Here is a 25,720-nt window from a genome sequence, read left to right as displayed (position 1 = left end):
AGAAAGTTTAACTTTATGCAAATACTCTGCGACATCGCGGAGCGCTTGCCATTCGAGGGTCACTATCGCTTCCAGTTCCTACTGGATTGGCTGTTGATGCAAGCAACACCAATAGAACAATGAGACAGATATTTCACCGGATGTGTAAATGTGAAGCATCAGCTTGGCGTTTCCATTCACTACTAATATGGTAGTGAGTAGGAAGCCGTGGCCGGCAGTGGGAGTAGATGGAAGGATATAAATTTTGGCCAACATTCTGCTAATTTTCTCATCAGAAAACTGTATTTTGAAAAAATACATTGTCTTTGAAGCAGTGCAAATGCAAATTGAGTTATTGCACACATGCACTTCACAGAGTAGGCTTTCCATAACATAAATATGCAAATAATGCTAGAACGTGCCAATAGGATCTCGCTAGCTTGTGCTTGGCTCTGCCCACCTCCTTGCATGCTCCGCCCACTATGACTCATTTGAAACGACGGGTTATGGTCGATCTTGGTTTAGTTATTAAAGATCTTTGGTTAAAATGTACGGTAATTGCGTTTCCACATAACGTGATGGGGGCGATGACATTACAGAGCCCTATTCATTTTGAGTGCAATGGAGGGAAGTGAAGTGGACAGGGGGACAGTTGGGTGATTCAGGTATGGGCGAGGGAGCTCACCATTACCTTCCAGACCCTACTGGATTGGCCGTTGATACGAAGCACTACATAGCCTACTTGCTAGCTTGCTCACGCCCAGTAAGGGCGAAGCCTGAGTGGCTATCCGAATTATCGTGTTATATGAAAATCCCCAGAAAGCAGTGGAACGCGACCTTTGTCATCATCACGATTGCGTGCTCAACAACACAGCCTGTGAACTCCTTGAACGCGCTTCAAATGTGGCTCATGCGCAGTGCTTGACATTTCAAAGTTGCTTCTCGGGTGTTTGAACAGGAAGGCGGACATGTTGGTCAGGCAGTGGGAGAAAATCGGGCATAGTCTATTAAAAAAAAAAAAACACACATCAAAAGCCGATGTATCTATGTAGAACCAGCACGATTTTCGTCTGTATTGGTCAACATCAATGGCCGATGACCATGTGATATTTACTACGAAAGGACAGTAAAATGAAATGTTTTAACAAGACCGTGGTTTAAACTGATCGAAATTTGGAAGCAAAGTTTTTTTTCTTCTTCTCGCCACTTCTACTTTGCAGCTGTCAGACTCATTTTACTTTTTTTTTTGCAAGGGTCTGGCACTGATGGACAGGCCTGGAGTAATGTGGCTAGTTTGCAACGCCGGATTTATATCGCCGGATTTAAAAAACAATGTTTAATTTCTATAAATTGATTTTGGATGTATAGTTATATTTTAAAGTCCTGCACAACTCCGCTGCTGCATCCTGTGGTCGCCGACTAATCTGTCGTCGATGCAGTTATCTTATTTTGAATAGTTGAAGTTGTCTTCGTAATCTGAGCTGGTGAAACCTTTTTCTCTTAAAATGTGGCTTTTGAATATCAAATGTGTCATCGTCTGTGAAAAAACGAGAAGAAACACGTTTCTTTGATTCAAACTGCGGGTTCTACGGAATTGTAGCTAGCGTGACTGAGTTCACGCGAAGGGAAGAACATTGGGCTAGCTAACTAGCCCTATAGTTAGATTAATTCATTTTAATTGTAACACCGGCGTGGAACTCTACTTAACTGCAACAATGTCTGCTGGAGAAAGTTTGGAGGCTCGTTTTGAGAAAATCGATGCCATGTTGAAGGACCCGAAGTCGGAAATAAACACGGATTGCCTTTTGGTAAGTTACTGTTAGCTAGCCTGACAATGAACTTGGCTTGTTGGCTAATGCTAGCTAACTAACATACGCATGCTAGCTAAGTTTGTGGTTTGTTTAAATTAACGTACTATTTAACCTAACTAATCAACTTGCTAACTACCTGATTTGTTATTAACGGCAACTAGCTAACGTTATACGAATAACTAGCTGTATGTAGGCTATATTTGGTAGCCAGTCGACATCTTGAAGATTAGCTAACTACTTAACTAGTGGGTAGTTAACTAACGTTTAACTGGCTAGCAAGCTGAACAAGTGGCATCCAAAACAGCGATGATAAGTCATATAGCGTTACTCTAGTTAGCTAGGGCATCTATGCTAGCTAGAACATGACTAAATAATTATTAATCAACAAAGTTTAATTTCTCATTCTTGTTATAATTACAATTGCCTATTTTCAAACCATCAACACTGTTGAAGTTGCTATATTGTCCTGTTTGACCCTATTTTGCAGACTACATAGTAAGACAGAAAGGCAACGTTACACTGTATAATTTAGTTGTTTCCATGAAGATAGTCAGTCAATCATAGTGCATAGAACCAGAAAAGGAAATTAATGTCTCAAGGTGAAGTCGTAAACCTAAGTGTAACCTGCAGTGACACAAGTCACGGATATATTTGTTCATTAATTAATTTTCCATTTGAAGATTTAAAGGGCCGACAGTGGAGCAAATGATACAGGGTTCGGTGCTGCCTGCTTGATGGCCTCCTTTGTTGTATAATGGGCATTACTAGAGGACACTCTTTGTAGAGTATACACGAAAAGTATATATTTTGTTATATATCCTCTGAAGTGTAAGCTACAGTATGCATCAGGCCTGTTCTAACCTGCCATCCCAGCTGCATCAGTTAACCTGCTCTAGTCTGCCAACCCTGACGATTTCCTGTCTCTCACACTCGACTCATCACTGACTCGTATCAGACTGCCACGTGCTAAACCTCAGAGAAATACCTTCACAGGCTCTACTGTATCAATGATGCAAATTTTTAAATGACGGAGGTTTGCTATTTATGTAGCCTATTCATACAGCATCTCATGCCAATATGGGCCTCTGTCTTAGGGTATTAATTGTGGGAGAGATGACAGTGACTGAGACAAAGCATGATTGAATTTCCCTTACACTGAAAATGGTGCTTCATTCACTGATGATAAAGGGAGCATTCAAATCATCCACTCACTGGGAGGAAGGTTTTCCTGTAGCCCTACCCACCCCCACCTACCTTTAGTTCACTGTTATTTTTATATGTAACAAACTCTGACTCTTAAACAAGATCAGTTTAGTCTCCCTGACCTCCCTGCCTGTCTGCCACAGAGAAAGGCAAGGCAAGGCAATTCAACTCACCTAATGCACATGCTCCGGCTCTCCTCTGACTTTTAATGGCAAAAAGCTGTGTGGACTGTACCGCAGCGCAGGCCAAGGGCAGCTACACACAAGGGTGTTGTTCCTCTTTTCCTCCTAGTTGCAATCTCCTGATCAATGAATGGAAGCCTTTGCTTCAGCCCCCTCTCCACCACCATGCTACTCCACCCACAGCTTAATAAAATTCCATGCTAATCAAATAACCTCTTGTCTTTGACTGGCCTGGTGTCCCCTGTGTGTCCCAAAGCCATTATGTATGTGCGGCCTGCGCCTGGAAAGAGTCAGAGCTGCTTGCCCAGCCTCTGCTCTGAGGTAGCTAGATGGGTGTGTTCTCTAAATACCCATAAACCAAAATGATGTTGAATGTAGACTCGTGTTTCCGAAAGAGCCTTTCTTTGTATCGGGACATTTAACTCATAAAGCAGTTTCCAACATGTTTGGCTGCTATGCTCTGGATAATCGGTTCTATCAAAATGCACAATGGAAGTGTTTTACTTAGGCTGCTATGGTTGTTGTATCTCTAATCAGATTTGACTTGGGATTGCATTGGTTTTCCATTAGCCTGGGTGGGGTCTGGGGTGCCAGTCTATCTGCTCTCTTGCCAACTCCTTATGGAACTGCCATGCCAAATGTTGCGAAGTGCTCAGCAAGACTAGCAACCAGGCTAGTTTGCCACTGCCTTGGCCAAAATAAGTTATGCAGTTGTTCTTTTGCCTGTTGTAGGCTGTGTTTTGCTGTGACATTTGGCCTGCATCCTCCACTCAGGGGTGGCCTATCACTCAGATGCTGTGTTCCAGTCATTCTTATCTTCTCCCGAAGTAATTTCTCTTGGAGAGAGAGAGAGGGCCATATCTGTAACACTGCCCGCCCTGCATCGCTCAGCTCCAGGCAGGCTCCTGCTCCTGAGAGCCTCTGCACAACCAGAATTCTTGGCATTGTGAAGGGAAAGCTCACTGACATTAAAGGGGGCTGCTATTGTCTATGTTTGTTTTTCCATAGGGCTTTTGATTGCTCACACAGACTTAGTTTAGAAAAATTCCCTTTGTCCAGGAAATCCTTGAATAGAAGCCTATTTCATTCATAATTGCTAGTTGGTCTCCTTGGTTTTGATCACATTTTTGTTAAATCCAAGTCTGGATGGGATGGCTGGATTAATCTGTTTGAACTTGCCTGATATGGACCTTTGTTTTGAGATGGAAAGACTTCCTGGCATAGCTCAGTCTTTGTTGTTTATTTGACACTTGGCACATTTGGCTCCCTAGCCTAGATGTATTTTTGGCCTCTTCCTTGAGCTAAGACTGAGTGTATGAAATTTACTTTGTATGGGTGGATCACACATTTTGGTCAAAAAATGTCTCATGAGTTTTAGGTATGTTTACTGGCGGTGGTCGTGCAATGGAAATCAAGAAAGTTGAGGCTATAGGTGTTTATGATCAGTGCCCCCTCCCTGCACTGATAATTCAGGTGCTAAAGTTCCTTGTGAATCTGGCTACTTGCTTAATAGATGGACGTTAACACCACAGCTATCTTAGCCCCCAAAGATGAACGGCATGCCGTTGAGGAGAAATATGGACGTATTGGTGGTAAAAGTTGAGTCCGCATTGCATCTGTGCACAGCTTTGTCAGAATGGTCCAGGCCAGTGCTGTGACTGTCAGTTGTAAACTCTAAACTGCACGCCTTAGCTATTCGCCTGCCTATTAGAACAACAATATGCCCAGCTATTCATTGCAACACATAACATTCCCCCTGAACTGACTGATCATGTGCAGGAATGCAGACTAAAATGATCCAGTCCCAGGCACTTTAATAAATGGGCAACCCAACCTCCTTCCGTGATTCATTTCCTTTAACGTCACTGCCTCCTGTGTTTTTTTCTTTTTTCTATCCATTTAATCTTTTCCTCTTTACCATCATTATTTTACTTTTAATCCCACTAACCAATGAATCTCCCCCTGCCTGCCCTGGCTGTGCTCAGTAGAGCCAGTCAGTCAGCAGAGCTTGTCTGAATTGAGCTGCATGTCAATGTTTAATAAGTTGGTTTATGCTTGCTAGGTTATCTCTGGGGTGAGGTCAGGAGTCCTGGCAAGGTAAGGCAGGCAGCCATGGCTGAGTTTAATTTGCCTTGAGAATCCAGGGCTCAGTCAGTACTAAGAGACATGTGAGTGGTGCACCTCTCTCTGTTGGAATGACTCAATTATATTTTGACGTGAAAGCCTTTTTGACAGCCAGTACGACTCACTGGGGCCTCATAAGGAAATGGAATGCCCCGGTTCGCCATGCCTGGGTTCACTGTCATTGCCATTTATCCACGAATCTTGTTAGAAATGCGGTCTTTCTAGGTAAGTTGGATTTCCTGTCTGTAGATATTATGAACTGTTACTCACTCTTTTTTTTTTTCTGGCATTGAGGACAGTCTGACTCGGCTCTCTGATGGGTCTTGTTGATTGTCAGGCAGAATTTTCCAAAGTTCTGGCCTACATCCCCATGGCACTGTATGCAGGGAATTGTCCTAGCCATGCCCATTAGTTGGATTTTTCAGCCATCGACAATGCATTGCAGAAAAAAATGAAGTATGCAAAAAGCATGGCAGTTAGACATTTTTGTAAATGGGTCTAGTATTGCTTTAGTATGAGTTGCAGACTGAGAGAGCCGGCCATTGGCACTGTTCTGTGGTGCAGTTGGATGGCTTTACTTACTTCCTAATCAGATTGTGCATTGTGAACTGACCATCTGTATTGCTCTTATTTGGGAAATGGAAATGAGAAGTAAGGCTTCTCCGCCTGGCCTTGCCCACAGTGCCCATTGTTGGCATTTTAGAGAAGGAAGATGTGGTTGAGTCGCCATGGAAACTTAAACTCCATCTGAAATGTCTGGAAAGAGGTTGTCCTCCACTGGATTTTTCTACCCTTCAGTTTAATATAAATGTCATGTTATGTCAGTTTTTTTTTAATGCCGTTTTTTGGGGGGTGTAGTCGTGCAATTATAAGTGTATTTTTCATTAATAGAGTGCTATTTGTCATTTTATTTAATAATCCTATGGATGGATACTTGTCACTCTCACTCTCCTGCATCAGCAGAAAGCTGTAAAAAGGCAGTGAGTTAGAAGGCTGCAATGCTGGCCTCTCATCTCCATTCAGGGTCCCCCTTCCAGCATTGAGGAACATCCCATGCACCTTCTTCGCACGCGCCATGACTATTTCTATGGGCTCAAGCACTGTTCAGAATTTTGCACATTTAAGGCTTATTTCCTGCAATTCTACACATTTTGTCATGGGGTGCAAAGAACATATTGCAGTTTTAAAGCATATTTTCTTGCAATTTTATTCATGTTGCCATGTTTAATGTGTTCGTGTGATATTTGAGTGAGGATAAAATAATATATATATATTGCAACTTTCAAGAGTAAGTTTAAAGCCTGACTGAGTTCCTTAAATAGTAAAAAAAAGAAAGAAAATGGGACGGGCTGGGCGGTATACCGTTCTTTGCGATATACCGGTATTGATCCACAAACCGATTTGGGTTTTTACTTTCTATAACGGTATTTGAATGTTTGGTTTGTTAAATGTGATACGCAGTGTGTACCATCCATTTTTATAGTTCGCAACTTGAGTCATCTCTCTCCAATCTCGCCACACTCTCTCCACGCCGCTTTCCACACAGACCTATCCCGTCTCCTGTCACTCAGGGAGCACATTCGTTGTTCTTCGACCACGAGACACTTGCGTTCAGTCTGCATGGACAATGTTGATGACAATGATGCAGTTGTCACTTTGCTTTTTAATATAAATCTAGCATTCTATAATTACACTATTAGCTTGTGTTCCTTACATCTGAAAACAGCTACTCTGTCTTAGCAAGTTGTTTCTAAATCTTGTTAGCTGCTAATGCTAATCGCTAGCTAATAAATGTACTGAGTAAGAGCAAGCGCATGACAGTATACAGCCTCATAATGCCAGTGACTGTATAAACCTAAATCAGCATGTTTGTGCAACAGTATCTTCTAAATTTAAAGTTGAATACGCATAGCAAGAATATGTTAGATGCATGAAGTAGCTAAGAAGAAACATGTATCTAAAGATTAGTGTCCCCTAGGAAACACAACTGTTGTTCTTACCCTGTCACAATAACTCCTCCCTGGCATTTTCATTCATTGTCTGTTACAGACCTATATCCATCCTGCCCTGGCTTTTTTTATTTTATTTTTTATTTATTTTTACCCCCTTTTTCTCCCCAATTTCGTGGTATCAAATTGTTGTAGTAGCTACTATCTTGTCTCATCGCTACAACTCCCGTACGGGCTCGGGAGAGACGAAGGTTGAAAGTCATGTGTCCTCCGATACACAACCCAACCAAGCCGCACTGCTTCTTAACACAGCGCGCATCCAACCCGGAATCCAGCCGCACCAATGTGTCGGAGGAAACACTGTGCACCTGGCAACCTTGGTTCGCACGCACTGCGCCCGGCCCGCCACAGGAGTCGCTGGTGCGCGATGAGACAAGGACATCCCTACCGACCAATCCCTCCCCAACCCGGACGACGCTAGGCCAATTGTGCGTCGCCCCACGGACCTCCCGGTCGCGGACGGTTACGACAGAGCCTGGGCGCGAACCCAGGGGCTCTGATGGCACAGCTGGCGCTGCAGTACAGCGCCCTTAACCACTGCCACCCGGGAGGCCTGCCCTGCCTTTCTAAAGTCTTCAAAAGCCAAGTGAACAAACCGATTTCTGACCATTTCGAATCCCACCGTACCTTCTCCGCAATGCAATCTGGTTTCCGAGCTGGTCATGGGTGCACCTCAGCCACGCTCAAGGTCCTAAACGATGTTATAACCGCCATTGATGAAAGACAGTACTGTGCAACCGTCTTCATCGACCTGGCCAAGGCTTTTGACTCTGTCAATCACTGTGTTCTTATCGGCCTACTCAACAGCCTTGGTTTCTCAAAGGACTGCCTCGCCTGGTTCACCAACTACTTCTCTGAATGAATTCAGTGTCAAATCGGAGTGCCTGTTGTCCAGACCTCTGGCAGTCTCTATGGGGGTGCCACAAGGGTTCAATTCTTGGGCCGACTATTTTCTCTGTATATATCAATGATGTCGCTGTTGCTGCTGTTGATTATCTGATCCACCTCTACGCAGACAACACCATTCTGTATACTTCTGGCCCTTTGGACACTGTGTTAACAAGCCTCCAAATGAGCTTCAACGCCAAAGAACACTCCTTCCGTGGCCTCCAACTGCTCTTAAGTGATAGTTTAACTAAATCCATGCTCTTCAACCGATTGCTGCCCGCACCCGTCTGCCCGACTACCATCACTACTCTGGACGGTTCTGACTTGTGGACAACTATAAATACCTAGGTGTCTGGCTGGACTGTAACTCTCCTTCCAGACTCACATTAAGCATCTCCAATCCAAAATTAAATCTAGAATCGTCTTCCTATTTCGCAATGAAGCCTCCTTCACTCATGCTGCCAAACATACCCTCGTAAAACTGACTATCCTACCGATCCTTCACTTTGGCCATATCATTTACAAATTAGCCTCCAACACTGTACTCAGCAAATCGGATGTAGTCTATCACAGTGCCATCCATTTGGTCACTAAAGGCCCATATACTACATACCACTGTGACCTGTATGCTCTCGTTGGCTGGTCCTCGCTACATACTCGTCACCAAACCCACTGGCTCCAGGTCATCTATAATTCTTTGCTAGGTAAAGCTCCGCCTTATCTCAGCTCTCTGGTCACCATAGAAACTAGAGGTCAACCGATTAAGAGTTTTCAATACCGATTTATTGGAGGACAAAAAAAGCCGATGCTGATTTATATATTTATATACATATATATAGAGCCCTGGATTTCTCAAGGCCTTACCTTGCCAGGACTCCTGACCTCACCCCAGAGATAACCTAGAGGATGCATAGGTCAAATGAACTGTTGGTGTGATCACTTTTAGCTGGTTATGATAACATTGTTGCACTGATTCATTGCAAGTAGTTGCACAGGACAGACGGAGATGAGAACAATGAAAAAGACGCGACGGAATTGACAACTATTTGAAAAATGGAAATCACTTGCAAACCACTTGAGTAACAAGGCAATGTTGACAAACTGTAAAAGATGCGCAGGCTAAACAGCGTTGTTGAATTCACATTTAAGAGTTAATATGTAGCCTATTTGCAGTTGTCAGTATGACAAACACACCTTTTATTAATAGGCAGCGTGCAGTAGGCAAGGATGCGTTCATCAGTTGATTGACAGGTTTAGGACTATAGAACGATGAATAAGCTTTCCCCTAGAATGTATGCTCACAAATGTTTTATAGTTAAACTATAGACTACATAGCCTATCATTACAATTTTTTAAATATATATATATTTTTACTTTTAGGGTCTGTAAACTGACATTTAAAGAATTTACCGCTGCAAATTTACCACTGTGCACTGCAGTAGGGGAGTAAAGTGGAGGTTTGGCTGTGTCCATAGCAAAGTTTGAAAATGAGGGGGATAGGCTTGGCTAGTCATTAGAGCTATATTAAGGCTATAGGCTACAGATGGCTCTGGCTATTGAGCTAGGCCTACTTTCTACGAGTCATATAGGCATAGTCTATTAATTAATTAACCCTAGCCTAGTACAGGATTTCTGTTTTTACTTGGCTGAATGTATCAAGCAACAATGCCATGCGTATCAGTTGGCAGGCCTGTTATGAATAAAATTTAGTTTTGTCATGTCCTCATGCCTGATTGGATTCAACAGTTTCTCTCCACTAGATTGTATCAGAGACTATGGTTGTTGTGGTGACTGTATTACAGCCACATCGGAAGTCATGAGTCATGACCGCAGTCAAAATCCACATGACCGTTGAGTCACGGTAGTCTCTTCTTATGCACTCTGGACATGAGTTAGTCTTTCGCAAATTGGGTACTACCATCAGGTCGCTAATGGCCTGGTACTCAGTGCTCTATTACCCCTCTAACCACTCTTACTTCAACACAAATGCAATCAAAACATCAATCTCTTATCAAATCAGTATCTTGCTTTCAAACTCACCATTAGGCTACATTTTCAGACCTTACCGTGGTGCTCAATTTTGAAGAAATTCACTTGTTGAAACTGAGTGGTAAAACATGATCATTGTTTCAAAGCCAAACACAATGTAATGGACCGCTTTCTAAGGAGATTTATTCAATGCATTTAAGACATTACATGTGTAACACCCATACGCACATTCAAGCTTATGCATAGGCCTATATATGAGGACATTTCTTGACCGCCACAGCACTATCTGGTAGGGTTGATTTATCTTGGATGCTTAATATTTTACTGACCTATTTTTTTTTATACATTGTGGGTTCACCATTGACATCAGGATCTCATTTACAAGCGAGCCATGTGAACATACACAATTTAATACTCATAATGTAAGATCTCAATACAAGATTAATCAAAACAACTCTCACATATCACCTCCCTTAAACTCCATCTTAACTGTCCAATGGGAGACCAGTGAGTCTAATTTCAAGGTGGCCTAAAGGCTATTCCATGAGCTGGGGGCATAAAAACTAAAATAAATTTTCCCCAGGTCAGTGGAGACCAGCGGGACCTCCGGAACCAGCCAGTCCAGAGAGCGGTTCTGAAAATGTCTATCAGCAAAAAAATAAACATCCTCTCACTGTCAACTGCGTTTATTTTCAGCAAACTTAACAAGATTCAACAACTGAGACATAAACTGAACAAGTTGCAGACATGTGACTAACAGAAATGGAATAATGTGTCCCTGAACAAAGGGGTGTCAAAATCAAAAGTAAAGTCAGTATCTGGTGTGGCCACCAGCTGCATTAAGTACTGCAGTGCATCTCCTCCTCATGGACTGCACCAGATTTGCCAGTTCTTGCTGTGAAATGTTAACCCACTCTTCCACCAAGGCACCTGCAAGTTCCCAGACATTTCTGGGGAGAATGGCCCTAGCCCTCACCCTCCGATCCAACAGGTCCCAGATGTGCTCAATGGGATTGAGATCCGGGCTCTTCGCTGGCCATAGCAGAAGGCTGACATTCCCGCCTTGCAGGAAATCACACACAGAACGAGCAGTATGGCTGGTGGAATTGTCATGCTGGAGGGTCATGTCAGGATGAGCCTGCAGGAAGGGTACCACATGAGGGAGGAGGATGTCTTCCCTGTAACGCACAGCGTTGAGATTGCCTGCATTGACAACAAGCTCAATCCAATGATGCTGTGACGGACCCTCCACCTCCAAATCGAATCCGTACCAGAGTACAGGCCTCGATAAACACGAATCCGACCATCACCCCTGGTGAGACAAAACCGCGACTCGTCAGTGAAGTACATTTTTTGCCAGTCCTGTCTGGTCCAGCGACGGTGGGTTTATGCCCATAGGCGACGTTGTTGCCGGTGATGTCTGGTGAGGACCTGCCTTACAACAGGCCTACAAGCTCTCAGTCCAGCGCCTCTCAGCCTATTGTGGACAGTCTGTGCAATGATGGAGGGATTGTACATTCCTGGTGTAACTCGTGCAGTTGTTGCCATCCTGTACCTGTCCCGCAGGTATGATGTTTGGATGTACCGATCCTGTGCAGGTGTTACACGTGGTCTTCCACTGTGAGGACAATCAGCTGTCTGTCCTGTCTCCCTGTAGCGCTGTCTTAGGCGTCTCACAGTACAGACATTACAATTTATTGCCCTGCCACATCTGCAGTCCTCATGCCTCCTTGCAGCATGCCTAAGGCATGGTCACGCAGATGAGCAGGGAACCTGGGCATCTTTCTTTTGGTGTTTTCCAGAGTCCGTAGAAAGGCCTCTTTAGTGTCCAAAGTTTTCATAACTGTGACCTTAATTGCCTACTGTCTGTAAGCTGTTAGTGTCTTGACGACCGTTCCACAGGTGCACGTTCATTAATTGTTTATGGTTCATTGAACAAGCATGGGAAACAGTGTTTAAACCCTTTAAAATTAAGATCTGCAAAGTTATTTGGATTTTTACGAATTATCTTTGAAAGACAGGGTCCTGAAAAAGGGACGTTTCTTTTTTATACTGAGTTTAGAATTCATTTGTTTAGTCTCATTTCTGTTTCAGCACGCAATTTTCTTGTCCGTCACTCCTTCTGTGCTGTGCACATTCCCACTCTCACACCGACACCAAGCCCCTCCCCCTGCCACTCACAACAAAGACGAAAGATCATCTTCCTATTTGTCAACGAGCAGTTTTATCTTGCCATTTTGCATTTCAGGTTTTTACTGTAATAGAGGAGAAATTAACCATTGTAATGATACCCTTTTTATGTCACAACTCCTAAAAATGTACAACTGAGCAGACCCTACTAAGATGGGAGTTAATGAACGTGTGGGAAATTAATGCTCACTTTCTGCCACACACGGCATTGCAGTACCACTATCATAATTTTAGCCAAAGACTGGTGCTAGCGGGTCTAGTCTGTTTTCTTCATGTGCAATGAGCATAATAATACACATTAACTTGTGCAGTGTCTTCAGAAAGTATTCACACCTGTAGATTTTTTCCACATTTTGTTGTGTAGTGGTCAAAATATGAAATTTACATTTTTGTCACTGACCTACACAAAAGTTAAGTGAAGGTAACATTTTTTTACTTTTTTTTAAAACAAATTCTTAAATTTAAGCTGCAACGTTTTGGATCAATAATAATTCAACCCCATTGTTATGGCAAGCCTAAATAAGTTCAGGAGTAAACATTTCCTTAACAAGTCGCATAATAAGTTGTATGGATAGTAGTGTTTAACATGACTTTTGAATGACTACCTTATCTCTGTACCCCAACACATATTATCTGTAAGGTCACTCAGTCGAGCAGTGAATGTCAAACACAGATTCAACCACAAAAACCAGGGAGGTTTTCCAATGCCTTGCAAAGGTTACCTATTGGTAGATGAAAATAAAAAAAAGCCTACATTGAATATCCCTCAGAATGGTGAAGTTATTCATTTCACTCTGGATGGTGTATCAATACACGCAGTCACTACAGATATACAGGGGTCCTCCTATCTCAGTTGCCAGAGAGGAAGGAAACCCCTCAGGGATTTCACCATGAAGCCAACCGTCAGAGTTGAATTGCTGTGATGGGAGAAAAGTGAGGATGGAGTTACTCCACAATACTAACCTAAATGACAGGGTGAAAAGGAGGAAGCATGTACAGAATAAACATTTCCCAAACATGCATCCTGTTTGCAACAAGGCACTAAAGTAAAACTGCAACAAATGTGGCAAAGTAATGAACTTTGTCCTCAATACAAAGTGTTATGTTTGTGGCAAATTCAACATAATACGTCAATGAGTGCTACTCTTCATATTTAAAGGAATGGTGGTGGCTGCATCATGTTATGGGTATGCTTTTCATCTGCAGGGACAAGGGATTTTCATTTTTTTTATAGAATAAGAAGAAACGTAACAGAGCTAAGCACAGGCAAAATCCTAGAAGAATACCTTGTTTCATCTGTTTTCCAGCAGACACTGGGAGACATTCACCTTTCAGCAGGACAATAACCTAAAACACAAATATACACGAGTTGCTTACCAAGATGCCATTGGCCTAGTTACAGTTTTGCCTGAAAGCAGCTTAACTCTATTGCAAGACTTGAAAATGGTTGTCTAGCAATGATCAACAACCAACTTGAGAGCTTGAAGAAAGATTTAAGAATAAAGTGCTAATATTGTTCTATCCAGGTGTGCAAAGCTCTTAGAGATTAACCCAGAAAGACTCACAGCTGTAATCCCTGCCAAGGGTGGTTCTAACATGTATTGGCTCAGGGTTGTGAATACTTACGTTAATTAGATATCTGTATTTCGTTCTCAATAAATTAGCACATTTTTCTATAAACATGTTTTTACTGTCATTGAAGGGTATTGTGTAGATAGGTGAGAACAAACATTTAGTCCATTTTGAATTCAGGCTGTATCAACAAAATGTGGAATAAGTCAAGGGGTATGAATACTTTTTGAAGGCAATGTGTATATAAGGAATTGGCAACACGTTCTCATTTTGAGAAATAAGCTTCTTATCCAGGTAGGCTACTCATTTCGACATCTTAACAAAGTGAACAGGCTGTGTTAAAACAGTTGGAGATTGACAGGAGTGTGCATTCATAACAGTTCAACCTTGTTAGAATGCAAATAGATCCAAGTTGGCTAGACTTTAAAAGCTGCAATATGTAACTTTTTGGGATGACCTGACTAAAATCACAGAAATGGGAGTTTTAGATCTGTCATTCTCATTGAAGGCAAGTCTAAGAAAGTGGATGGGTTCTATGTGCGCTATTTCTATGCTTTCCGTTTTTAAGATGCATTTTTGCGTCTTACTTTGAGGTTTGTACACCAGCTTCAAACAGGTGAGAATACAATATTTTTGGTTAAGGAAAATTTCACAGCAGTTTAGATTAGAGGTCAACCGATTATGATTTTTCAACGCAAATAACCGATTTATTGGAGGACCAAAAAAAAAGTTGCTACCGATTAATCGGGCCGATTTTATTGAAAACTTGAAATTGGTCCTAATTAATTGGCTATTCCTATTAATCGGTCGACCTCTAGTTTAGATTGTACAATAATTTTCTATACTTGTTTTTTCACAAACAAAGATATTACGCAAATTTTAGCAACCAGGAAATGGCAGAGCTAGATCAGTGATTATTGCACAAAAAAAAGGTTAAACTATTTTGATAAAATAATAAAATGATTAGTGGGTCTTATGGTTGAGGGCTTATATTTAGCCTAGGTATAATTTGATTATTAACGAGTGTTTGAAATGCAGTGTATTGACCTTTAATTGTGCAACAAAGCTTATTTTGTTATAATATATTCTTTACGAAGAGATAGTGAATCTCCCATACATAAAAAATCATCTTGATTATTTTATTTTTTGGCCATGTCACCGAGCCCTTGATCCTACATTGTTTTGCTTCTTTGCTCAACTCTACTGAGCTGACATACAGAATTGTTTGTTTTAAGATGGTCACTTATTGCAGAATCATTAACCTATATTTTTAACTTGACACTTGTTCCTGAGGTTATCCCTAAGATCTGGAAATCGTCACGAGCCCCCCCCCCTACACAAAGGAGGAGACCCTTGTGGCTTGGTTAACTACTGTCCAATTTTCAAGCCATCTAGCCATGGCAAAGTTTTAGAGTCCCTGGCCAACTCTCAGCATAGCGCTTCTCATTATATTCTTAATGAGCACCAATCTGGTTTTCGACCTGGACGTAGCACTGTTTCAGCAGCTACGCTTGTCTTCGATGATGTGCTATATTGTTTAGACCATAAAAATCATTGTGCTGCCTTGTTTACTGACGAAGGCATTTGATACTAGAGGTCGACCGATTAATCGGAATGGACGATTTCAAGTTTTCATAACAATCGGAAATCGATATTTTTGGACACCGATTTGGCCGATTTAAAAAAAATATATATATATATATTCAGGGGCAGAACAACAGATTTTTATGTTGTCAGCTCGGGGATTCGATCAAGCAACCTTTTGGTTACTGGCCCAATGCTCTAACCACTAGGCTACCTGCTGCTCCAAACAGTTGATGCTATGCCCTCAGACGAACCATCAAACCATCAAACAGGTAACGCATCAATACAGGACTACGATTGAATACAACTACACAGCTCTGACGCTCGTCGGATGTGGCATGGCTAAATGCCTTTTTATGCTCTCATCGAGGCAAGCAACACCGAAACATGCATGAGAGCACCAGCTGTTCCAGATGACTGTGTGATCACGCTCTCCGTAGACAATGTGAGCAAGACCTTTTAAACAGGTCAACATCCACAAGACCGCGGACGGATTACCAGGATGTGTACTCGGTGTATGCTCGGACCAACTGGGAAGTATCTTGACCGACATTTTCAACCTCTTCCTGAACTAGTCTGTAATCCCACGTTTCAAGCAGACCACCATAGTCCATGTGCCCAAGAAAGCGAAGGTAACCTGCCTAAATGATTTACAGATTCGTAGCACTAAGGTTGGTAGCCATGAAGTGCTTTGAATGGGTGGTCATGACTGACAACCGCATCCTCCCGGATACCCTGGACCCACTCCAATTCGCATACCGCCCCAACAGATGACGCAATCTCAATTGCACTCCACACTGCCCTTTCCCACCTGGACAAAAGGAATACCTTTGTGAGAATGCTGTTCATTGACTACAGCTCAGCGTTCAACACCATAGTGTCCACTAAGCTAAGGACTCTGGGACTTAACACCTCCCTCTGCAACTGGATCCTGGACTTCTTGACGGGCCACTGCCAGGTGGTAAGGGTTGGCAACAACAAATCTGCCACACTGATCCTCAACAGTGGGGCCCCTCAGGGGTGTGTTCTTAGTCCCCTTCTGTACTCCCTGTTCACCTACAACTGCGTGGCCAAACACGACTCCAACACCATCATTAAGGTTGCTGACGACACAACAGTGGTAGGCCTGATCACTGACAATGATTAGACAGCCTATAGGGAGAAGGTCGGAGAACTGGCAGTGTGGTGCCAGGACAACAATTTCTCCCTCAATGTGAGCAAGCCAAAGGAGCTGATCGTGGACTATAGGAAAAGGCGGCCCGAACAGGCCCCCATTAACATCAACGGGGCTGTTGTGGAGTCGGTCGAGAGCATCCAAGTTCCTTGGTGTCCACATCAAACAAACTATCATGTTCCAAATACACCAAATACACGACGAAACCTATTCCTCCTCAGGAGATTGAAAGAGCATGGATCCTCAAAGTACTACAGCTGCACCATCGAGAGCATCCTGACTGGTTGCATCACTGCCTGGTATGGCAACGGCTCGGTCTCCAACCGACAGGCGCCACAGAGGGTAGTGCGTACAGTCGTTTTGTGGTTCCTCCTTTAAAAGTTGTAATTTTTTTTCTGTTAATGCAAGTTAGTGCTAGTTTGACCACCGGAGGGCATCTTTGAGAAGCATTTGATTTTCTTCCATATTGGCATTACCTGAGAATTTAAAACATTTTTTTGTAATAACGTGGGATATGGGATTGATTTTATGATATTTATCTTAATTCATTTGATTAGTATTATGTTATTTATTTTCAGAGAAACTAAACCCTCAGTGTTTCCGATAGAATGGGAAATATGGCGTTTACAACGTGATGGTCGGGAGTAGGCTACAGCATAAGAGGATTAAAAAAAAAAATGCCTTCATTTTACAGCTTTTGTTCCAATATTTCTGTCAATCAGTGATACTTATTCCCATTGTAATTAGTAATGGATCGATCCATAACTAAATCAACATCTGCATTTTAAAGAGTATTTTTATCATTATTTTATTAACGAACACATGAAGAAATGCAGTACTGTACAGTATTTGTTTTTACATTTGGATAATAAGCATAGATATAAGCCACTTGCATTTGTTTAGTAGGCTACTGTGCAGTCTGACACGTAAACATAGCCTACAATACAAACTGTAGTAAACATGGGAAAGTGTGTAATTCCTCACATAAGGGAGAGCAGGGCATGTCTCTACTAGAGAATGCGGGAGACCAGGGTTCAATTCTTGGATGGGGAGGAAGGAGTAGGCTGTCCTTGTAAATAATGATTTGTTCTTAACTGATTCCATATGTGTTATTTCATAGTTGTGATGTCTTCACTTTTATTCTACAATGTAGAAAATAGTAAAAAATGAAGAGAAATCCTGGAATGACTAGGTGTGTCAACTTTTCACTGGTACTTGCTTAATTAACTTAATTTATATTATAGTGTTTTTTTTGCCCAAGAACATCGAAAAACCCTCTGGGTTTCCGTTAGGATGGAACGGAAAATATGGTGCTGTACATGAAGGTCGGCAGCACAGTACTGAGCTATTTAGCTAAAGTATCCCTATGTCGTGTGGGTAGGGAATGCGGGAGACCGGGGTTCAATTCCCTGATGGGGTGGAAGGAATAGGCTGTCCTTGTAAATAAGAATTTGTTCTTAACTGACTTGCCTAGTTAAAAAAAGGTTACACAAAATGTGTAACATTTCTGCACCCTAATTTTCTAATTCTAGTCTAACCAATACCCAAACGGAGATTCTGTGAAAATAAAACTCACTGATTTTTCAAGACCAGTCCCCCCCATGCTTGTCTCAGAGCAGCGCGGAACGGTGCTAAAATAGTTTGTAGACTTTTGCTTCAAATCCTTTTGCTTCTAACTTCAATATGCTCTTTAAATAAGACACACCACTTTTAACAGCACATTACTCAAAACTAGTGAGACTCATTTCACCTATGGTAGGCCTACAGTATATCTAAAAATATTCTAAATTAATATCTATGGGGCATTTTCCGTTAGGAATTGTGAGAACTGAGAATATCTAAGCGGCTTTTATGTAATTTTAAAATAATAAGTCGCTTTGTTTAAAAATAAACTATTTTGGAGATTTCATTTTCATTTAACCTAGAGTGAGCAAGAAAAAGGCAATTCTTGAACATGGGGAGACATTCTCACTAATTTGTAAATAATTTTTTTTTTTTTTTTTTTGGTTTCTCCAGCAATAATTATTATAACTTGATTATTTAGCAGACATCACTTGCTTATACTCAGTCAACACATATATCTTAGGAATATCATGGAATATAATTGAACATTTTCATTTCTCCATGCTTATCGCAGAGCAGCGTGTAACAGTGCTGAAATTGATGTCCACAGCGGGAAGGCTATATATAACGATATTTTGGAGATTTTGTTTTCAAATAAACGACAGTGGGCGATTTGTAATATGAATAAAGGCCAAAATAATATTTATAAAGGCCAAAATGTAGCCCATCTAATGGCCGTAATGGTTCTGTACAATGTGACCGTTTGTTTGAAAGAGTATTTTCACGGCCTACCCCGGCCAAACCTGGATGACGTTGGGCCAATTGTGCCCCGCCCTATGGCACTCCCAATCACGGTTGGATGTGATACAGCCTGTATTCGAACCAGGGACTGTAGTAATGCCTCTTGCACTGAGATGCAGTGGCTTAGATCGCTGTGCGACTTGGGAGCCATGACATGCATGCACTGCTCAAAAAAATAAAGGGAACACTAAAATAACACATCCTAGATCTGAATGAAATATTCTTATTAAATACTTTTTTCTTTACATAGTTGAATGTGTCCTGACAACAAAATCACACAAAAATTAGCAATGGAAATCAAATTTATCAACCCATGGAGGTCTGGATTTGGAGTCACACTCAAAATTAAAGTGGAAAACCACACTACAGGCTGATCCAACTTTGATGTAATGTCCTTAAAACAAGTCAAAATGAGGCTCAGTAGTGTGTGTGGCCTCCATGTGCCTGTATGACCTCCCTACAACACCTGGGCATGCTCCTGATGAGGTGGCGGATGGTCTCCTGAGGGATCTCCTCCCAGACCAGGACTAAAGCATCCGCCAGCCCCTGGACAGTCTGTGGTGCAACGTGGCGTTGGTGGATGGAGCGAGACATGATGTCCCAGATGTGCTCAATTGGATTCAGGTCTGGGGAATGGGCGGGCCAGTCCATAGCATCAATGCCTTCCTCTTGCAGGAACTGCTGACACACTCCAGCCACATGAGGTCTTGCATTAGGAGGAACCCAGGGCCAACCGCACCAGCATATGGTCTCACAAGGGGTCTGAGGATCTCATCTCGGTACCTAATGGCAGTCAGGCTACCTCTGGCAAGCACATGGAGGGCTGTGCGGCCCCCCCAAAGAAATGCCACCCCACACCATGACTGACCCACCGCCAAACCGGTCATGCTGGAGGATGTTGCAGGCAGCAGAACGTTCTCCACGGCGTCTCCAGACAGTCACGTCTGTCACATGTGCTCAGTGTCATCCTGCTTTCATCTGTGAAGAGCACAGGGCGCCAGTGGCGAATTTGCCAATCTTGGTGTTCTCTGGCAAATGCCAAATGTCCTGCACGGTGTAGGGCTCTAAGCACAACCCCCACCTGTGGACGTCGGGCCCTCGTACCACCCTCATGGAGTCTGTTTCTGACCGTTTGAGCAGACGCATGCACATTTGTGGCCTGCTGGAGGTCATTTTGCAGGGCTCTGGCAGTGCTCCTCCTTGCACAAAGGCGGAGGTAGCGGTCCTGCTGCTGGGTTGTTGCCCTCCCTACGGCCTCCTCCACGTCTCCTGATGTACTGGCCTGTCTCCTGGTAGCGCCTCCATGCTCTGGACACTACGCTGACAGACACAGCAAACCTTCTTGCCACAGCTCGCATTGATGTGCCATCCTGGATGAGCTGCACTACCTGAGCCACTTGTGTGGGTTGTAGACTCCGTCTCATGCTACCACTAGATTGAAAGCACCGCCAGCATTCAAAAGTGACCAAAACATCAGCCTGGAAGCATAGGAACTGAGAAGTGGTCTTTGGTCACCACCTGCAGAACCACTCCTTTATTTGGGGTGTCTTGCTAAATGCCTGTAATTTCCACATGTTGTCTAGTCCATTTGCACAACAGCATGTGAAATTTATTGTCAAACAGTGTTGCTTCCTAAGTGGACAGTTTGATTTCACAGAAGTATGATTGACTTGGAGTTACATTGTGTTGTTTAAGTGTTCTCTTTATTTTTTTGAGCGGTGTACATACATGCATACATACATACATACATACATACATACATACATACATACATACATACATACAGTTGGAGTTGGAAGTATACAAACACTTAGGTTGGAGTCATTATAACTTGTTTTTCAACCACTCCACAATTTTCTTGTTAACAAACTATAGTTTTGGCAAGTCGGTTAGGACATATACTTAGTGCATGACACAAGTAATTTTTCCAACAATCGTTTACAGACAGATTATTTTACTTATAATTCACTATATCTCAATTCCAGTGGCTCAGAACTTTACAAACACTAAGTTGGCTGTGCCTTTAAACAGCGTGGAAAATTCCAGAAAATTATTTCATGGCTTTAGAAGCTTCTGATAGGCTAATTGACATAATTTCAGTCAATTGGAGGTGTACCTGTGGATGTATTTCAAGGCCTACCTTCAAACTCAGTGCCTCTTTGCTTGACATCATGGGAAAATCAAAAGAAATCAGCCAGACATCAGAAAAAAAATGGTAGACCTCCACAAGTCTGGTTCATCCTTGGGAGCAATTTCCAAATGCCTGAAGGTACCGCTTTCATCTGTACAAACAATAGTACGCAAGTATAAACACCATGGGACCATGCAGCCGTCATACCGCTCAGGAAGGAGACGTGTTCTGTCTTCTTGAGATGAATGTACTTTATTTTGACATACAATTTGATTTCCAAAGTCTCGTGGAATGTAGGCCTACATTTAACACCACACATTGGCTGTTCCTGTAGACTGAATGATAGACCTGCTATGTTCATGTTAAAATGTTATGTGAAGCATTTCCTCCATTGTTTTTATGGTATGCCACTCTGGTATGTCTGCATAATGATCAAATAGCCACAGTAGCCTACTTGGTTTGTGTTAGTAACAGTCAATTTAAAGCAGGTACAGCCTCAGTGTTCCCAGTAAACACACACCGGAAGTTGCGCCGACATTTCACGATGTTCAAGTTTGCGCTCAGCAGACCTGAAATTTGCTCAGTGCCAAAAAATATTAGAGGGAACATTGACAGACAGGACACAATGAGTATGATAAACCTGTAACATTCATCTCTAAGCGGATGATTAGTTATTTATTCTTGTTCCTCCTCAGTACAGCAGGCCATTCATGACATTCAGCATGGTTTTGACTCAAATCAAAAATCGCTTACTGATCTTAAACTAGTGCTAAATGCTAAGAAAGGCAAGTTTATGTAGTCCTCTAGGTCTCATAATATTGACCATGAGGACCTGCCTATTTGCACATTGAATGGAGCCTAAATTGAGCAAGTAAACCATTACAAGTACTTAGGTATTTGAATTGAAGATAAGTACTCTTAAAATTGAAAAAAAGCTGAGAATTTCAGATTGGTTTCTTTTCTAGAAATGAATCCTACCTCGCTTTGGAAAGTAGAAGGAAGATTGTTCAAGCAATGCTTCTCCCAGTACTTGATTATGGTGATATAATCTACATGCATGCAGCAGCCTCTGTTTTAAAACCTTTAGATTCCGACTATCACTCAGCACTGTGTTTTATCACTGGGGACAATTCACTGCATTTTGTAGTGGCAGACCACGTGTAAAAACACCTGCACAGGATGGGTACAGGATGGCAACAACTGCCCGAGTTACACCAGGAATGCACAATTCCTCAATCAGTGCTCAGACTGTTCGCAATAGGCTGAGAGAGGCTGGACTGAGGGCTTGTAGGCCTGTTGTAAGGCAGGTCCTCACCAGATATAACCGGCAATGGGCACAAACCTACCGTCACTGGAGCAGACAGGACTGGCAAAAAGTGCTCTTCACTGACGAGTCGCGGTTTTGTCTCACCAGGGGTGATGGTCGGATTTGCGTTTATCGTCGTAGCAATGAGCGTTACACCGAGGCCTGTACTCTGGAGCGGGATCAATTTGGAGGTGGAGGGTCCGTCATGGTCTGGAGCGGTGTGTCACAGCATCATCGGACTTAGCTTGTTGTCATTGCAGGCAATCTCAATGCTGTGCGTTGCAGGGAAGACCTCCTCCTCCCTCATGTGGAACCCTTCCCGCAGGCTCATCCTCTCATGACCCTCCAGCATGACAATGCCACCAGCCATACTGCTCGTTCTGTGTGTGACCGGAATGTCAGTGTTCTGCCATGGCCAGTGAATCGCCCGGATCTCAATCCCATTGAGCACGTCTGGGACCTGTTGGATTGGAGGGTGAGGGCTATGTCCATTCCCCCCCCCAGAAATGTCTGGGAACTTGCAAGAGCCTTGGTGAAAGAGTGGGTAAAATCTCACAGCCAGAACTGGCAAATCTGGTGCAGTCCATGAGGAGGAGATGCACTGCAGTACTTAATGCAGCTGGTGGCCACACCAGATACTGACTTACTTTTGATTTTAACACCCCTTTGTTCAGGGACACATTATTCAATTTCTGTTAGTCACATGTCTGTGGAACTTGTTCAGTTTGTCTCAGTTGTTGAATCTTGTTATGTTCATACAAATATGAACACATCTTAAGTTTGCTGAAAATGAACGCTGTTGACAGTGCGAGGGCGTTTCTTTTAGTTTATATATCGCCCTAGCCTGATCTGAGTCAGAGATATGACAACCCCCACCCCCATGCATACAATCACAGATTAGACATGAATTGTTGTTCAATTAAATTCCTATCATTTCTCTTTGTTATATGCGAGGGTGAGATTCAGGTAGCTTTGTATCTCTTATGCAGACAACGGGACAATGGTCACTGAAATCACTAGCAAAAATCCTTTGGCTGTATACTTATGAGGGGAGTTTGTCAAAAGGGAGTTTTCTGAGTGTTTTTGTTTGGGGCGGGCTGGTTCAGTTGTCAGCGGTGCTAGATTCAGCTCAATCAGATATCTTTCAGCTATCAGAAGCTGGCATCAACAAATCCAGATTAAGATTACCCAAAATATATAATTCAGATTTAACATAGTTAAACAGAAGGTCAGACAATCGGCTAAGAGCATATGTTGAGGCAGAAGGAGGGCGATTTATTCCCACTTGTGTAAGTTTGGCATTATTACAATGGCCAACATTTGGGACTAAACGTTCATATTGCTTAGGGACAGAGGTAGCTAAAGTTATCCTGCCTCTCGCCCCTCCATAAAGGGTTCTCTGAATCCCGTGAAGCATGGGAGTGGGTGGATTTCCGTGTCCTTCTCGCCAGCTGTGATTTTGGGCAGCTCCATGATAAAAAATGTGACCGTTCCTCGTGCAAAAACAAATATCCTATCCCGGAGTTTGAGTAAATTACATTACTAAGCTTCTCCAAAATGTACTACGTCAGGACATTGATTCTATCATAGTCCATGTGGGTTTTAATGACATTATGAAGGTCAGCTCTGAACAGTTGAAACTGGATTTTAAAGAGCTCAGTGACTCTCTGCTAGACACTAATCAAATACCCATAATATCTGGCCCTCTGCCATCCCTGGACGCTTTAGTAGGATTCTTTCTCTTCACAACGGGCTACGTGATTATTGCAACACAGTGGGTGTAACTTTCAACTTTTTCGATACCTTTTGGAAACTAAATACGTTTAATAAGGAGGATGGGATCCACCCCAATCATTTGCGTTCCTGGATCCTTACACAGCATCATAAGGCTGCGTTCAGACAATGATTTATCAATGACCCAAGCCCAGCTCATTTAATCCCTACCATTGTGACGCTGAGTTGTCATAATGCTTCAGCAAATGTACATTATACCAGGGGAGTCGGTAGACACAATGTAAGTAACCTCATGTATGTCCCTCTAACTGCCCTGAATGCCTCTGCTGGTACTACAACCATTGGAAACAGTAATCATGTGCCTATGAACTGGGGGTATACTGTTAGCACTGAGGCGGTGTGTCCTAGTAGAAAGTCCACTGTGTGCAGCTCACCCTGTACTAAATAACATGAGCACATTTACTTCTGCTAAGCTTCCCAGTAAAGCAACGAAAACAAATAAGCATCCCAGAAGTGCCCATGTTAACATATTTATCTTAAACACGGTTCATGAAATCAATAAAGAAATATATATATTTTTTAAATTTGACCCCCTTTTCTCCCCAATTTCGTGGTATCCAATTGTTAGTAACTATCTCGTCTCATCCCTACAACTCCCGTACGGGCTCGGGAGAGACTAAGGTTGAAAGCAATGTGTCCTCCGAAACACAACCCAACCAAGCTGCACTGCTTCTTAACACAGCGCGCATCCAACCCGGAAGCCAGCCGCACCAATGCGTCGGAGGAAACACCGTGCACCTGGCTAGCGTGCACTGCGCCCGGCCCGCCACAGGAGACGCTAGTGCTTATGGATGCCACCTGTTAGATAAAATAGGGAACGATTCCGTATTTCACTGAAAGAATAAACGTCTTGTTTTCGAGGTGAGTTTCCAGAATCGACCATATTAATGACCTAAGGATCGTATTTCTGTGTGTTATCATGTTATAACTAAGTCAATGATTTGATAGAGCAGTCTGACTGAGCGATGGTAGGCAGCAGCAGGCTCGTAAGCATTCATTCAAACAGCACTTTTGTGCGTTTGCCAGCAGCTGTTTATGACTTTAAGCCTATCAACTCCCGAGATTAGGCTGGTGTAACCGATGTGAAATGGCTAGCTAGTTAGAGGGGTGCGTGCGCTTCAAATGTCACTCGCTCTGAGACTTGGAGTGGTTGTTCCCCTTGCTCTGCAAGGGGTAACGCTGCTTCGAGGGTAGCTGTTGTCGTTGTGTTCCTGGTTTGAGCCCAGGAGAGGGATGGAAGCTATACTGTTACACTGGCAATACTAAAGTGCCTATAAGAACATCCAATAGTCGAAGGTTAATGAAATAGTCCCATAATTCCTATAACTACAACCTAAAACTTCTTGGAACTTAAACGTTAGCTTTCTTACATGGCACATATTGCACTTTTACTTTCTTCTCCAACACTTTGTTTTTGCAT

The 25,720-nt window shown here is 42.7% G+C and overlaps 1 protein-coding gene across 2 annotated transcripts in view; it reads left to right on the top strand.

The window, feature by feature from the left end:
* Positions 1–871: 871 nt before the first annotated feature.
* LOC115114580 (rho-associated protein kinase 1-like) overlaps positions 872–25,720 on the top strand; it is a 64,716-nt gene continuing 39,867 nt past the window's right edge. The window contains exon 1 of one of the 2 annotated variants that reach the window (XM_065013503.1): positions 872–1,787. In XM_065013503.1, the coding sequence (XP_064869575.1) occupies positions 1,695–1,787 (93 nt within the window). In that variant the 5' untranslated portion in view covers positions 872–1,694. The remainder of the gene's footprint in view (positions 1,788–25,720) is intronic. The other variant, XM_029642952.2, reaches the window with a different exon arrangement.

This window comes from Oncorhynchus nerka, linkage group LG9b (assembly GCF_034236695.1).
Source record: "Oncorhynchus nerka isolate Pitt River linkage group LG9b, Oner_Uvic_2.0, whole genome shotgun sequence".
In the NCBI taxonomy this organism is placed as follows: Eukaryota; Metazoa; Chordata; class Actinopteri; order Salmoniformes; family Salmonidae; genus Oncorhynchus; species Oncorhynchus nerka.
Note: the sequence above shows the minus strand (reverse complement) of the source record. Positions and strands in the feature narration are given on the sequence as shown.